At 33.1% G+C, this 15,993-nt stretch overlaps 1 protein-coding gene across 1 annotated transcript in view; it reads left to right on the top strand.

The window, feature by feature from the left end:
- VPS13C (vacuolar protein sorting 13 homolog C) overlaps positions 1-15,993 on the top strand; it is a 176,531-nt gene that overhangs the window by 42,015 nt on the left and 118,523 nt on the right. Inside the window, exons 11-18 of the mRNA XM_058541734.1 lie at positions 45-172; positions 1,601-1,707; positions 2,247-2,418; positions 3,620-3,682; positions 5,496-5,625; positions 6,199-6,293; positions 14,693-14,835; positions 15,696-15,888. Coding sequence (XP_058397717.1) covers positions 45-172; positions 1,601-1,707; positions 2,247-2,418; positions 3,620-3,682; positions 5,496-5,625; positions 6,199-6,293; positions 14,693-14,835; positions 15,696-15,888 — 1,031 coding nt within the window. The remainder of the gene's footprint in view (positions 1-44; positions 173-1,600; positions 1,708-2,246; positions 2,419-3,619; positions 3,683-5,495; positions 5,626-6,198; positions 6,294-14,692; positions 14,836-15,695; positions 15,889-15,993) is intronic.

Raw genomic sequence — 15,993 nt, 5'->3', positions numbered from 1 at the left:
ACATGTAATATAAACATATCTTATGTCTTCTCATGTGATATAAGTTTTCCAGCCCATATCAGCCTCTGCAAAACTCTACATGAATCCTTATGCAGAAACAGAGCTCAAAACACCCAAACTTGATTGGAATATAGAAGTACAAAATATTGCCATTGAACTGACTAAACCTCAGGTAAGATTCAGTTTGACGTTTCTAGCTTTGGTTAGCCTTGAATCTTGATTGCTTTTGTCTTTTGTGATTATTCCTTCTCCAATGCTATAGTGGTTCTTTTGGTACGTTATGATGAAATTTGACTCCTAAAATATATATATATATTTTTTTTAAAAGAAAATAAATGCCAAATTTAAGAAATAGTTTCCTTCATTTTATCTGATCTTTTCCTTATTGGTGAAGAATCTTACCAAATTGTAGTGAATGACATTATTCTCATTTAATCCCCAGTTGTTGATGGAGGATTTTAGGATTTTAGCTTTTTCTTCCTCAGATTTTAGTAGCAGACGCTCTTATATTAAATATGGTTTACTTAATTTGTAGAACAACTATGTTGACAGCTTTTTCCCTTCATTTGTGTCTCAAGTTTGGTTATTTGCCCAGGGGATAACAGAGCCGGAGAACTGGATGTGAAGGAAGGACAGAGAATTTAGCTAATTGAGCTTTTAGCCCAGTGCAGCGCACTAAAAATATAATGCAAGTTGTATATGTAATTTTAAATTTTCTAGTAGCTACATTAACAAAGTAAAAGGAAAAAGTGAAATTAATTAATAAAATTAGTAATATTTTATTTAACCTAATATATCCAAAATATTATCATTTCAACATGTAAACAATATAAAAAATTAAGATCTTTTACATCCTTTACTTTTTCCTTAAGTCTTCGAAATCTGGAGTATATTTTAAATTTACAGTACGTTTAAGTTCAGACGATTTACATTTTCACTGCTGAATAGCCGTATGGTAACCCTTAGGTAGAATTACATTAAGAGAAATAGAGAGGAAGAAGCTAGACTTGCTGCTTTCATCTTACCTACAGTCATGTTACATGTGTGTGCATGTGTGTGTGCATGTGTGTGTGTTTTTCTCCATTTGAGCTGTTTACCAGATACACACAGAGTTGTTATGTGCGTGGTAAGATGGGCAATTAAATAGCATTATCTTGCTTTAGTTATGCAATAAGTTTCTGCACCAGTTTGAAAATCAGCTCATAGATAGCTACTGCTGAAATGATGGACTGGAGGAAAATGTGTAGTTTTAGGAACAAGCATGTTCCATGTCGGTGGTTACGGATACCATATTTCACTGTTTCTAACATGCATTTATTTCATACTTTAACATGTTTGAAAATAGGATGTATATAATTATTGGTGATATGACAGTTTAATCAGTGGCAGTGTTTTCTTTTGTAGTGGAACTTAAAAATTATGTTACAACTTATAACTAATGGTGTCTTAAATTTGATGAAATACGTTATCGAGTTACCAGGCAACTATGATATTCATTGATCAGGGAATTTGGAGTCTCACTAGACTGAAAATATAATAAAATTTGATGTTTATTCATGTGTGCAATGTAATAAATGTAACTTTGTTTTTGTTTTAATAGTACTTAAGTATGATTGACCTTTTGGAGTCAGTGGATTATATGGTTAGAAATGCTCCTTACAGGAAATATAAACCTTATTTACCACTTCATACCAATGGTCGACAATGGTAAGTTAGAATTTTCTTTTTTATGAGAAACATATGATCGTATAGTTAGGGACTCTCAGGGTTAAGAGACCTTTAAAGCCATGTAATGAAGGCACATTTTTTTTTTAATGATAGGAATATCTTTTATATTATGTCCTTGTTACTTTTTTTATAAAAACATTCTCTTGTACTCCTGCTCCTAGATTATTCCCAAATTCTTAACTTGCAGCATTTTTTGATCTTATTGCCGTTTACTCACCCACATGGGCTCAATGTTTTATAACCATATTGGGATACTATTAATTTTGCACAACATGTCATTCTGTGCCTTTATGATTTTGCTTTGGCATACCCTCTTCCTGGAGTGGTTTGCTCATTTTGTAATCTGTTTAAGTCAGAGAATTGTACTGGGGAATTGAAATATTATTGCTGAGCTCTTCTAGGAAGACAGTTAATGAGAAAAAAAATGTAACAGTGTAGATCTAAAAAGTCCAAGTCATTTTCCTGCTTTTTCTTAAACCTTTATATTCAAATGTGCATTAACAAAATTTGATTTGCAGGTGGAAATATGCAATTGATTCTGTTCTTGAAGTTCATATAAGAAGGTATACACAGATGTGGTCATGGAGTAACATTAAAAAACACAGGCAGTTGCTCAAGAGTTATAAAAATGCCTACAAAAACAAGCTAACCCAGGCTAAAGTCCCAGAAGAAATACAGAAACAAATTCAGGTATATCTTGCATGTATTGGTGAAAGGTATTATTTCGTAAATCATCCTTTAATGTTAATTCTTCTATATTTAATTTGAATTAAAACATAATTTTAGAAAAAACAAAACTTATCTCTTTTTGAGAGAATGTAATGGGAAAATGCGGACTATTTTTTCCCAGTTTTCTTCCTTAAAAAAACTCTCCCCTCCCATCCTAGTATCAGATAAAATGAGCTGTGAACTATTTAGAGAATTGTGTTTGGTTTTTATAATAATGTTTAGAAAATGAATATCACAGCTGCTCAAGTATATTTATTATTAGGTAGATGTATATTATTGGTTTTGTTAGTGGCTTTTATTAAAGAGTTCAAAGTATTATTTATAAACAACAACTCTTATTCCTTAAGATAGGAGGAGTCTTACTTACCCCCTTTTGAAACTAGAAAAACACAACACTGAATACATAATTTGCTTAATATCATCTGATCTTGATCATGTAACTATTTCTGCCACAAATTCATAATGTAAAGAATTAATTGAATTCCTATTATTCTGAAATATATGATAATCACTAGTATTATATATTAGAAAAAGCATCAAGTTTCTTGACATCCCAGGTCTGGTGTTCTCATGTATAAAGTGGAAACAATATCTGTCTCACAGCATTGTGAGAATTGCATGAGATAACACATAGAGCACCTGACACACACCCAGTACATGTTAGATTCCTCTTACGTACTTTTATGTAAATTCACCAAATCAGTTTGTACTTACCCTACTTGTTGATTTACAGAATTTTACATTCTTAAATTTTGTGTTTTATAATGGTAACTTTATTTTAGTACAACGGTTGTAAAATAATATAGAATAGAGGGAGTTAGAAGTACGAACCATAAGGATAATACCTAAAACAAGTCCCCGTCAAAATATTCTTGTTTCTATTTGCATATATGGCTGTCTGTGTATTATAAAGATCTCGTTAAAATTCTTATTTTCATATTATGTTTAATGAGGATTTACTTTTCTTGGAAAAATTATTTCCCTATTGCAAAAATTAAAAATGTAAAAGCCAAGTGTACCTTGAAATTTATACCTATGCTTTCATTAGATCACAAGTACTGTTTGTTTATGGACTAGATAAACCTAGAAATCATAGAAGAAAAAAATGTTTTTAATCTAATGACCATTTTTCTTTATTACAAGTTTCTACTTTGTTTTATAGGATTTGGAGAAGACTCTAGATGTTTTTAACATAATTTTAGCAAGGCAACAAGCACAAGTTGAGGTAATCATTTTTGTTAGCTGATTTTATGTTTTAAACATGTTAATACTACTACTTTAAACCTATGATCAGGAAATCTTAGTTTGAGAAAGTTGTTGAGATTTACTCAAGTGAATAAAAGTTGAGTTTTCCTGGTTTAGTTTAGTCTCAAGACTTATTTTGAGTACCTCTTCTCATTAACATTTCAACTCTTACAACTTCAATAGGACACAATGGGATTAGTTCCATTTAAAAAATATCTCAAAACTAAAGACAAACACAGCAAGCACTTGGATTAACAATATTTTACTTAAGTCTGAAATGAACTCAAAATATTGGTGGCTAAGAATTGATTGCTTTTGCTGAAGCTTTGTATTCATGAATTTTTTTTTCTTTTTTTGGTGAGGAAGACTATCCCTGAGCTAACATCCATTGCTAATCCTCCTCTTTTTGCTGAGGAAGATTAGCTCTGAGCTAACATCTGTGGCCATCTTCCTATATTTTGTATGTGGGATGCCCCCACAGCATGGCTTGATGAGTGGTCTGCGCCCAGGATCCGAACCTGGGAAGCCCGGGCTGCTGAAGCAGAGCACAAACTTAACCTCTACACCACCGGGCCAGCCCCTGTACTCATGAAAATTTTAAAGTAGAAAGTTTAGTGATAAAAATGAAAATAGTATCTAACATTTTCTTGATGTAATTTGTTGGGTACTGTCAGTTCTGAGAGAAGTACTGTTATCTTCAATTTATATCAGGAAATTGAGGCGTAGAGAGGTTAAATAAATTGTCTAAGTTCTAGTTATGAAAAATAAAAAATTACACTAATCTTCTCTGCCAAGAGAATAAAGTTAAATGTTATTTTATATAGAATATAAAGTAATCATATATATATTTTTTACCCATTACATTTCTGACTGCTAAAAATGGATTGGTAAGCTTGATGAAAGATAGTTATGGCTGAGGTATACCTGAGACCTCTGTTAGTTTTGTGGGCAGATGTAGACCTATTCCCTTATTCTTTCTTTAATGTCTAGTTGTTAAAGAGGACTTATTTAACTTGGTTTGACCAATTGTTTTTACTATAGAATTCAGCTCTTTTAATTTTTCTTTTAGATTGCTGGGAGGCTTGCAATAGTTACTACCAATTCACAACCGATTTAAAATATTTTAAATTTTAAGTGGGAAAACTATTAAAGTTTACTTATTCAGGGAACGAGAAGATAGAGCCAAAATACTTATCCTCTCCTTCTGTTTTGTGCTTTTTGGTCATTTGTCTATATTTCACTGAAAAGTGGGCAAAAACAAAGAACAGCAGAAAATCAAGTCAGGATTTGTTGAGGAAAGAGGATGAAATGAGATTTGAGGACTATCTATATTTATTTATATTCTACCCCCTCCCCACATCCGTAGTTAGCAAGCCAGCAATGTATATGAGTTCTGAAATATGATTGTTTTAAACTAATACTTTTTTTTTGAGTGTGGAAGCATTTTCCTTTCAGGGAACTTTTCATTTTACACATCTGCAGTCCTAGTGGCTCTTTAACTTAAAAATCTGGAAGACATATTGCTCAGAAAAATTTCACTTGAAGCCTTTACTATATTCCTAACAAAGTGTAACCTCATCAAAGTGGAATCAGTAGGTATGGAAAGTAAATTTACATTGGGACTACATTAACCAAATGATGTTGAGCATCATTTCAGAAGGAACTGGCTATCTTCACGTTATTAACCTAACGTAGTGTTAAAAAAAATTTTAACCATTGTTCTTACCTGGTTGCACCTGAAAATGAAGAGGGCATTTACTCTTTAATTAAATTTTTTAATTTTTATTTTTTAGGTGATTCGATCTGGGCAAAAATTAAGGAAAAAGTCCACTGACACAGGCGAGAAACGTGGAGGCTGGTTTAGTGGGTTTTGGGGTAAGAAGGAATCTAAGAAAAAAGATGAAGAATCTTTGATTCCTGAAAGTAAGTTCCAAGTAAGATAATTTATTGATAAGAAAATAATGTATAAAATATATTTTAGCCAGTTAGTTGAATTTTATTTCATAGTACTTTTGAAATAAAAGTAGCTCAGAGTAGTAAACATATATGTAAGCAAATACAGCAGGCTGGGACATTTCTGTGTTTATCTAAGTAAAGTAAAACTTTGATATTTTTGAGAAAAATTATTTGTGTGAAATTTAAGAAGTTTAAATTTGGAACTCTCAACATTTAGCATAGCTTATGGTTACTTTTTACATGGATATTTAATTAGAAGTGTCACTTAATTTCTAAAATACTTGAAGAATTCTAAAATCCTTATATGAGACCTGAATTCGTTTAATGGTGTCTCCTTGCATGTTTTTGACCTAAGCAAGCAAATACATGATGTTTTTTTTAACTAGTCAAAGTAGTATGTTAGTGGAAGTTGCCTGGCTGCTTTTGCTTTAGCATTTGTGTCTGTTGATTTTAGGGCACTTGTTAGTTTGGTTTGATTTTTTGATTGTATCTGTAAAACTGAAGCAATTGATTTATTAAAATATTGTCTTTTCTTTGTAGCTATTGATGACCTTATGACTCCAGAGGAAAAAGATAAGCTCTTCACTGCTATTGGTTATAGTGAGAGCACCCGCAACCTAACTTTACCCAAGCAGGTAATTATTTAGGTCGTCTAAGAGGTATTTTGTTTCATTTTACAGTCATGCTGCAGACAAAACTACATTTTGGTCAATGACGGACTGCATATACTATCATGTAGCCTTGGTGTGTAGTAGGCTGTACTGTCTAGGTTTGTGTAAGTACACTCTATGATGTTCACACAGTGATAAAATCGCCTAATGACGCATTTCTCAGAACGGATCCCTGTCGTTAAGTGACGCATGACTGTACTGTATTATCTTGAAATGGGTTAAACAAGTTATTGATTTTTAAAGTAGCTAATAAAAATATGTTATCATTTGCTTCTGCTTTACTATTTGTTAAGTGTTTCCAGTTAGACCTTGCCAGTTAAAACTCTCTTCAACTTGAATAACCTGATAAAAAGTACTTATTATAGAGTTAAATTAAATCTCTAAAAATTTTATCATTAAAATAAATTTTTTTATTGTGAAATGCAATTCATATCTGAGTGAGCAAAACCAAAATGTATTGCTAATTTGATTTATCACAAAGCGAACAGCTGTGTAATTACTATCAAGGTTAAAATATAGACTTTGCTATAGATAACGGCATTGTTGTGAGTACCATCCCTGTTCTTTCACTAGATGTATTTTGCTCATTTTCATTGCTGTGTAGGATTTGATCATTTGAAAATACCACAACTTATTTATTCATATTTTGTTGATGGGCATTTGGGTTGTTTCTGTTTTTTGGTTGTTATGCTGCAGTTAACTTCTTATAAATGTCTTTAGTGGGCATATGTAAGATTTTCTGTCCATTATATTCTTGGGAGTGGAATTGCTGTGTCATAAGATATGAGTATATTTAACTTTAATAAATGGTGTTAAATAGTTTTCCAATGTGGAAAACACTTCTGTCAGTAGTATGTGAGGCTTCTTGTTGCTCCACATCTTTTTCTACTCTTGGCATTATCAGTCTTTTAAATTTAGCCATTCTGAATGGTGAGTATGTAGTAGTATTTCATTGTGGTTTTAATTTGCATTTCCTGGATGATTAAAAAGGATTTTCACCATTTTATATATTTATAGGCCTGTTAGATATCCTCTTTTGTGAAGTGGCTTTTGAGTGTCTTGTTCATTATTGGGTTGTCTTTTTATTATTAGTTTGTAAGAGTTCTTTATACATTTTGGATATGGAGCCTTTGCTAATTAGAAGTATTGTTAATATCTTCCCCCATAATTGGCTTGCTTTTTCATTTTTAGTTGTGTTGCAAATATCTTCTTCTGTAATGTGTGTTTTCACTTTCTTTTAAAACAGGTTTAAAAAGTTTTTCCTTACTGTAAGGTCATGAAACTATTTTCCTTCCAGAAGCTTTATATTATTTTACTTTAAATATTTAGATCTAAGGTCTGTCTAGAATTGATTTTTGTATATTGGTGCGGGGCGGTTTTTGTATATGGTGTGAGGTCTTAAAAAATTTAAGATTAATTTTTTTTCTGTATGGCTGTCTACTTGACTTAGTGTCTGTTATTGAAAGGATCATGTTTTCCACAATGCTCTGCAGTTACCATCAGTCAAATGTCTGTATACTTTTGGAATCGCAATTCAATTACGTTGGTTATCTGTCTATCTTTGTAGTCTGTTGTCTTAGTTACTATAACTTTGTAATCAGTCCTGAGCTCTAACTGTGTAAATCCTTCAACACTGTTCTTCTTTAAGATTGTCTTATCTATTCTTGGCCCTTTGCATTTCCATATAAATTTTAGAACCAGCTGGTCGGTTTCTACAAAAATACTCTGAGACTTTGGGATTTATTGAATGTATAAATTAATTTGGGGAAGAACTGACATCTTTATAGTATTGAATCTTCTAATCTATAAATACAGCCTATGCTTCTATGTATGTACCTCTTTAATTCCTCCCAATAATGTTTTATAGTTTCTGTTTAGAAGTTTAACATCCCTTGTTGGATTTGTTATAAATTTTGTTGAGGTAAAATTTATATATGATAAAATGCATAGATCTTAAGGTTCATATTGATGAATTTGGATAACTGAATACACCTGTATAATGACCAGCCAAAAAAAAGTAGAGAACATTTCCATCCCCCCAAAAAATTCCCCCATGACCTTTTCCAGTCATTTTTCCTCTCCTGCCTTGCAAAAGCAGCCACTTTATGACTTGTGTCACCACAGGTTGCTCTTTCTTATTCATACAATTTTTTTTGTTTCTAGCTTCTTTTGCTTAAGATAATGTGTTTTTTTTTTTTTTCCCAATCTCCTATTGATATATATTTTTGTTGTTTCAAGTTTTGGCTAGTATGGATAAGGCTTCTGTGAACATTCTTATACAAGTCTTTTTTGGACATGTTTTTTTTTTTGGTGAGGAAGATTAGCCCTGAGCTAACATCTGTTGCCAACCCTCCTCTTTTTGCTGAGGAAGATTGGCCCTCGGCTAACATCCATGCCCATCTTCCTCTACATTATATGTGGGATGCCTGCCACAGCATGGCTTGATAAGCGGTGCATAGTTCTGCACCCAGGATCCCAACCTGTGAACCTCGGGCCACCGAATCGGAGTGTGCGAACTTAATCACTATGCCACTGGGCTGGTCCCTGGACATATGTTTTCGTTTCTCTTGGATAAATACCTGGAAATGGAATTGCTGGGTCATAGAGTAGATGTATGTGTAACTTTTAAAGAAACTGGGAAACAGTTCTCCAAATGGTTGTAATATTTTATATTCCCACTACTAATTCCAGTTATTCCACATTCTTGCCACATCTGGTATTGTTAGGCTTTTTAATTTTAGCCGTTCTAGTGGATGTATTATTCCACTATGGTTTTAGTATGCATTTTCCTGATGAGTAAAGATGTTTAGCATCTTTTTATGTCTTGTTGGCCATTTATGTATTCATTTGTGAAGAATCTGTTCAAGTGTTTTTTTGCTCATTTTAAAATTGTGTTGTTTGTCCTTTTATTGTTGTTTTTAGGAGTTCTTTATATGTTCTTCATCAAGAAAAAATATGTATATGGGGTATTTTTTCTCAGTCTGTGGCTTGCCTATTAATTTTCTTAATAGTGGTTATATATGAGAAGAAATTTTTAATTTTGATAAAGTCTATCTGTCATTCTTTATTTGTTTAAAAAACGTTTCCAGCTTTATTGAGATATAATTGACATAACATTGTGTAAGTTTAAGGTGTACAAGGTAGTGATTTTATATATCTATATATTGCAAAATGATTACCACAGTAAGGTTAGTTAACACATCCATCACCTCACATAGTTATAATTTTGGGGGAAGGGCAGGGATGGAAATGTTCTGTCTCTCTCACTTTTCTTTTTTTTCTGTGGTGAGAACTTTAAAAATCTGCTCTCTTAGCAACTTTCAAATATACAATACAGTATTGTTAAATATAGTCACCATATTATACATTACATCCACACAACTTACTCATCTTATAACTGGAAGTTTGTACCCTTTGACCAACTTCACCCATTTCCTCCACACCCCACTCCCCCCCTCAACCCTCCCCCTCACCTGGCAACCACCAGTCTGTTTTCTGTTTCTGTGAGTTTGGTCTTTTTAGATTCCACATATAAATGAGATCATATGGTATTTATCTGTCTCTGTCTGACTCATTTCACTTAGCATAATGCCCTCAGGTTTCATCCATGTTGTCACAAATTGCAGGATTTCCTTCTTTTTTATGGCTGAATAATATTCCATTGTGTATATCTACACTATATTTTCTTTATCCATTCATCTGTGAATGGACACTTAGGTTATTTCTATGTCTTGGCTATGTGAATAATGCTACAGTGAACATGGAGGTGCAGATATATCTTTAGGATAGTGATTTTGTTTCCTTCAGATATATACCCAGAAGTGGAATTGCTGGATCATATGTTAGTTCTATTTTTAATTTTGGGGGGAACCTGCATACTGTTTTATGTAGTGACTGTACCAATTTACATTACCACCAGCAGTGCACAAGGGTTCCTTTTTCTCCACATCTTCACCTTGTTATCACTTGTCTTTTTGATAATAGGTATTCTAAGGGTGTGAAGTGATATCTCGTGGTTTTGATTTGCATTTCGCTGATGATTAGTGATGTTAAGCATCTTTTACTGTACCTGTTGGCCATTTGGATATCTTCTTTAGAAAAATGTCTGTTTAGGTCTTCTGCCCATTTTTTAATTGGATTATTTGTTTTTTTGCTATTGAATTGTATGAGTTCCTTATATATTTTGGATATTAACCCCTTATCAGATATGTGGTTCGCAAATATTTTCTCCCATTCAGTAGATTGCCTTTTCATTTTATTGATTGTTTCTTTTGCTGTGTGGAAGCTTTTTAGTTTGTTGTAGTCCCCCTTGTTTATTTTTGCTTTTGTTGTTTGTGCTTTCAGTGTAATAATATCCATAAAATCATTGCCAAGACCAATGTCAAGGAGTTTTTTCGGTATGTTTTCTTCTAGGAGTTTTATGATTTTAGGTGTTAGATTTGTCTTTAATCCATTTCAAGTTAATTTTTGTGAATGATGTAAGATAGGAGTCCAGTTTCATTCTTTTGTATGTGAATATCCAGTTTTCCCAGCAGCATTTATTGAAGAGACTATCTTTTCTACATTGAGTGTTCTTGGCTCCCTTGTCAAATATTAGTTGACCATATATGCGTGGATTTATTTCTGGGCTCTTGATTCTGTTCCATTGGTCTGTGTGTCTGTTTTTATGCCAGTAACATACTGTTTTGATTCCTATAGCTTTGTAATATAGTTTGAAATCAGAGAGTATGATGCCTCCAGCTTTGTTCTTCTTTCTCGACGTTGCTTTGGGTATTGGGGTCCTTTTTTGGTCCCATATGAATTTTAGGATTGTTTTTTTCTATTTCTGTAAAAAATGCCACTGGAATTTTGATAGGGATTGCATTGTATTTATAGATTACCTTCATAGTATGGACATTTTAACAATATTAATTCTTCCAATCCATGAACACAGGATATATCTCCCTTTATTTGTATCTTCTTCAGTGCCTTTCATGAGTGTCTTGTAGCTTTCAGCGTACAAATCTTTCACCTCCTTTGTTGGATTTATTTGTATTTTATTATTTTTGATGTATTGTAACTGGGATTGTTTTCTTTATTTCTTTTTCAGATAATTCATTTCCAGTGTATAGAAACAGAACTTATTTTTCTGTATTATTGATTTTATATCCTGCAACTTTACTGAATTTGTTCATTAATTCTAATTTATTTTTGTGTGGCGTCCTTAGGATTGTCCATATATAAGTTCATATCATCAGCAAACAGAGACAATTTTACTTCTTCTTTTACAATTCAGATGCCTTTTATTTCTTTTTCTTGCCTGATTGCTCTGGCTGGGACTTCCAATACTGCATTGAATAGGAGTGGTAAGAGCGGGCACCCTTGTCTTGTTCCTGATCTTAGAGTAAAAGCTTTCAGCCTTTCATTATTGAGTATGATGTTAGCTGTGGGCTTGTCAGATATGGCCTTTATTATGTTGAAGTGCATTCTTTCTCCACCAAATTTGTTGAAAGTTTTTATCATGAATGGATGTTGTATTTTGTCAGATGCCTTTTCTGCATATTGAGATGATCATATGATTTTTTAAAAATCATTTAAATTTTTTATTGAGGTCACATTGGTTTATAACATTATATATAAATCTTAGATGTACATCATGTTTAGATTTCTGTTTAGACTACATCATGTTCATGACTCAAAGACTAATTATCATCAGTCACCATTCACATGTGCCCTTTTACCCCTTTTTCCCTCCCCCTCCCCCAAATCATGTGATTTTTGTCTTTCATTTTATTATGTAATGTATCACATTTCTTGATTTGCATATGTTGGACCATCCTTGCATTCTAGAGATGAATCCCACCTGATTATGGCATATGATCCTTTTAATGTGCTGCTGAATTTGGTTTGCTAGTATTGTGTTGAGAATTTTTCCATCTGTATTCATCAGTGATACTGGCCTGTAGTTTTCTTTTCTGGTAGTGTCCTTTTCTGACTTTGGTATCAGGGTAATGCTGGCCTTGTAAAATGAGTTTGAGAGTGTTCCTCCTCTTCAGTTTTTTGGAAGAGTGTAAGAAGGATTGGAGTAAATTCTTCTTTAAGTGTTTGGTAGAATTCACTAGTGAATCCATCTGGTCCTGGGCTTTTCTTTGTTGAGAGGTGTTTGATTAATGATTCAATCTCCTTACTCATTATTGGTCTGTTCAGATTTTCTGTTTCTTCATTATTCAGTCTTGGTAGATTTCATGTTTCTAGGAATTTATCTGTTTTTTCTAGGTTGTCCAATTTGTTCATAGTAGTCTCTTATGATCCTTTGTATTTTTCTGGTATCAGTTGTAATGTCTCCTCTTTCATTTATAATTTTATTTATATGTATTATCTCTCTTTTTTTCTTGGTTAGACTAGCTAAGGATTTGTCAATTTTGTTTATATTTTCAAAGGACCAACTCCTGGTTTTGTTAATCTTTTCTAATATTTTCCTATTCTCTATTTTATTTATGTCTGCTCTAATCTTTATTATTTCCTTTCTTCTTCTAACTTTGAGCTTAGTTTATTCTTCTTTTTCTAGTTCCTTGAGGTATAATGTTAATTGTTTGAGATACTACTTTTTTCTTGATGTACGTGTTTATCACTATGCACTTCCCTTTTAGAATTGCTTTTGCTGCATCTCATAAGTTTTGGTGTTGTGTTTCTATTTTCATTTGTCTCATGATATATTTCTTTTCCCCATTTGATTTCTTCTTTGATCTGTTGGTTGTTCAAGAGTGCGTTGTTTAATGTCCATGTATTTGTGAATTTATCCTGTACATTTTTTCCTCCTGTTAAGATTTCTAGTTTCATTCTATTGTGGTTGGAAAAGATACTTGATATGATTTGTATCTTTTTGAATTTGTTGAGACTTATTTTGTGGCCTACTCTATGATCTACCCTAGAAAATTTCTTTGTGTGCTTGAGAAGAATGTTTATTCTACTGCTGTTGGGCAGAATGTTCTGTGTATGTCTGTTAGGTCCATTTGGCCTGTAGTGTTGTTCAGATCTATTGTTTCCTATTTTTTCTCTGTCTGGATGATCTGTCTGTTGTTGAGAGTGGGCTATTGAAGTCCTCAACTAATATTGTATTGCTGTTTATTTCTCTTTTTAGTTCTGTTAGTATTTGCTTTATATATTTAGGTGCTCTGATGTTGGGTGCATAAATATTTAGAATTGTTACATATGCTTGATTTATCAACCCCTTTATCATTATATAATCACCTTCGTTGTCTCTTTTGACCATTTTTAACTTAAAGTCTATTTTTTCCTGATATAAGTATAGCTACCCCTGTTTTCTTTTGTTACCGTTTGTTTGAAATACCTTTTCATTCCTTTACTCTCAGTCTGTGTGTGTCCTTAAAGCTAAAGTGAGTCTCTTGTAGGCAGCATATCATTGGATCTTATTTTTTTAATGCATTCTGCCGTTCTGTGTCTTTTGATTGGAGAATTTAATGCATTTACATTTAAAGTAATTATTGATAAGTAAGGACTTACTATTGCCATTTTGTTAATTATTTTCTGTTTTGTAGATCCTTTGTTTCTTGCTTCCTCTCTTGATGTCTTCCTGTGTGGTTTGATGAGGCTCATATCCCTGGTTCTCTGTCCTACCTCCAGTCTTGACCTATCAGTTTTTGGGTCAGGATTTTTTTTTCTCAATGTCATGTTAACTCTCCAAAGTCATCAAGCAGGTGTTCTTTGTATTTTGTCCATTTTTTGAGCCAGACAATTGGTCTGACTTAGTTTTCTTTAGTGAAAGTGGCTGAATTGAATCTTTTTTTTTTTTTTTTGTGAGGAAGATCAGCCCTGAGCTAACATCCGTGCTAATCCTCCTCTTTTTGCTGAGGAGGACTGGCTCTGAGCTAACATCTATTGCCAATCCTCCTCCTTTTTTTTTTTTTTGTCCCCCAAAGCCCGTTAGATAGTTGTATGTCATAGCTGCACATCTTTCTAGTTGCTGTATGTGGGACGCGGCCTCAGCATGGCTGGAGAAGCGGTGCGTCAGTGCACGCCCGGGATCCGAACCCGGGCTGCCAGCAGCAGAGCGTGCGCACTTAACCACTAAGCCTCGGGCCAGCCCTGAATTGAATCTTTATGCCACAAAATATTTTATCATTTCATTTTTGTTACCTTTAAAACTAAGAGAAATGAATTTTCGATGCTTTGTAAATGTTCTACTTGAGCAAGCAATTTTGTATTGAATTTTCTAATGTTCTTTTTTCCACTGAGCATATTGGTGTCAAAACCTGCCATATTGTTTTTTAGATCATTTTATAATTCAACAAATTTAAATAAGAATAAATTATTAAAGAAAGTAATAATTACTTTAACAATTTTCATGTATTCTTTTTGTTTAGTATGTTGCCTATATAATGACACTGAAGTTAGTAAGCACCTCTGTTACAATAAGAGAAAACAAAAATATTCCAGAAATACTAAAAATTCAGATAATTGGCCTGGGCACCCAAGTATCTCAGCGACCAGGAGCACAAGCACTTAAGTAAGTTTTAAAATGCTTATTATTTTAATTTTTATTTCTAGATATGACTTGAGGCCAAAAAAAATATTGTGTTATTTAAAATAAAAGAACTGATTAATAGTAGTTCTCTAATTTTTTCTTGTGTGTCAAGATAGTCTTTTTATATTTGAGTTTGTTTTGTTATGGAGCCATAGGAGGAGCTCATCATTTGTTCTACCCTCCTTCGCAAATTTCCTTCACAAATACTTATTGGATACTGTTTAATTTATAAATTTGATACTATGCAGGCTATACATAGGAACAGTAAGTTTCTATTCTCAACACATTTATGTTGTAGTTGATGAGAGGATACACAAAAAGTTAATAATTTAGGAACCATATAACATGTTAGAAAGCTCATAGATGAGAAGGTGCTGTAGAATTAAATCCTTATGGTTAATGTTGTACAAGCTCAGTTGTGGAAGAGAATGACTTGGGCTGGGAGAATTGGTGCTTAGGCTAGCTGAATGGAAAGGACTAGGAGAAGCAGGAATGAGGTAGGAGAGTGTTCAGCGTGGCATGAAATTAGGAGATGAGTTCCGTGTGTTAAGTATAGCTTGTATTCATGCCACAGTGATCAGAACTCCTGCAGTGTTCTGGAGTTGGCCAAAGTAGGTTTTTCATGTGGATGAGGAGGAGTTAAAAAAAAAAAAAAAAAACTGAAGAAACCCCAGATTGTGCAGTAACTGAATGCCAGGCTGAGGAGTTTGGACTTCAGCTCAGGGTAATGGGCATGGTCCTGGCTCTCAGAAAAGTTTTTTAAAAGGAAAATTTGTGTTTTAACCCATTACGTTACCGAGGATCTTATTTATATTACTTCTTTTTTCCCAATTGGACTGTAGAGTGGAAGCCAAATTAGAACACTGGTATATAACAGGTCTGAGACAGCAGGATATTATACCATCACTTGTGGCTTCAGTTGGTGATACTGCATCATCCTTGCTTAAAATTGAATTTGAAACCAATCCAGAGAATAGTACTGCCGACCAGACTCTGGTCGTTCAGTCCCAGCCTGTGGAAGTCATCTATGATGCTGTAAGTGCAAAGAAAAAGTGAATCTTTATTAAATCCATCTTATATTTCTGACATACGGTTTTCTTATTTTTCCTCTTTCATATTTAACATTTATTTACTTAGCAG

Source organism: Diceros bicornis, chromosome 5, assembly GCF_020826845.1.
Source record: "Diceros bicornis minor isolate mBicDic1 chromosome 5, mDicBic1.mat.cur, whole genome shotgun sequence".
Lineage (NCBI taxonomy): Eukaryota > Metazoa > Chordata > Mammalia > Perissodactyla > Rhinocerotidae > Diceros > Diceros bicornis.
This window is presented reverse-complemented; position numbering and strand designations above follow the sequence as displayed.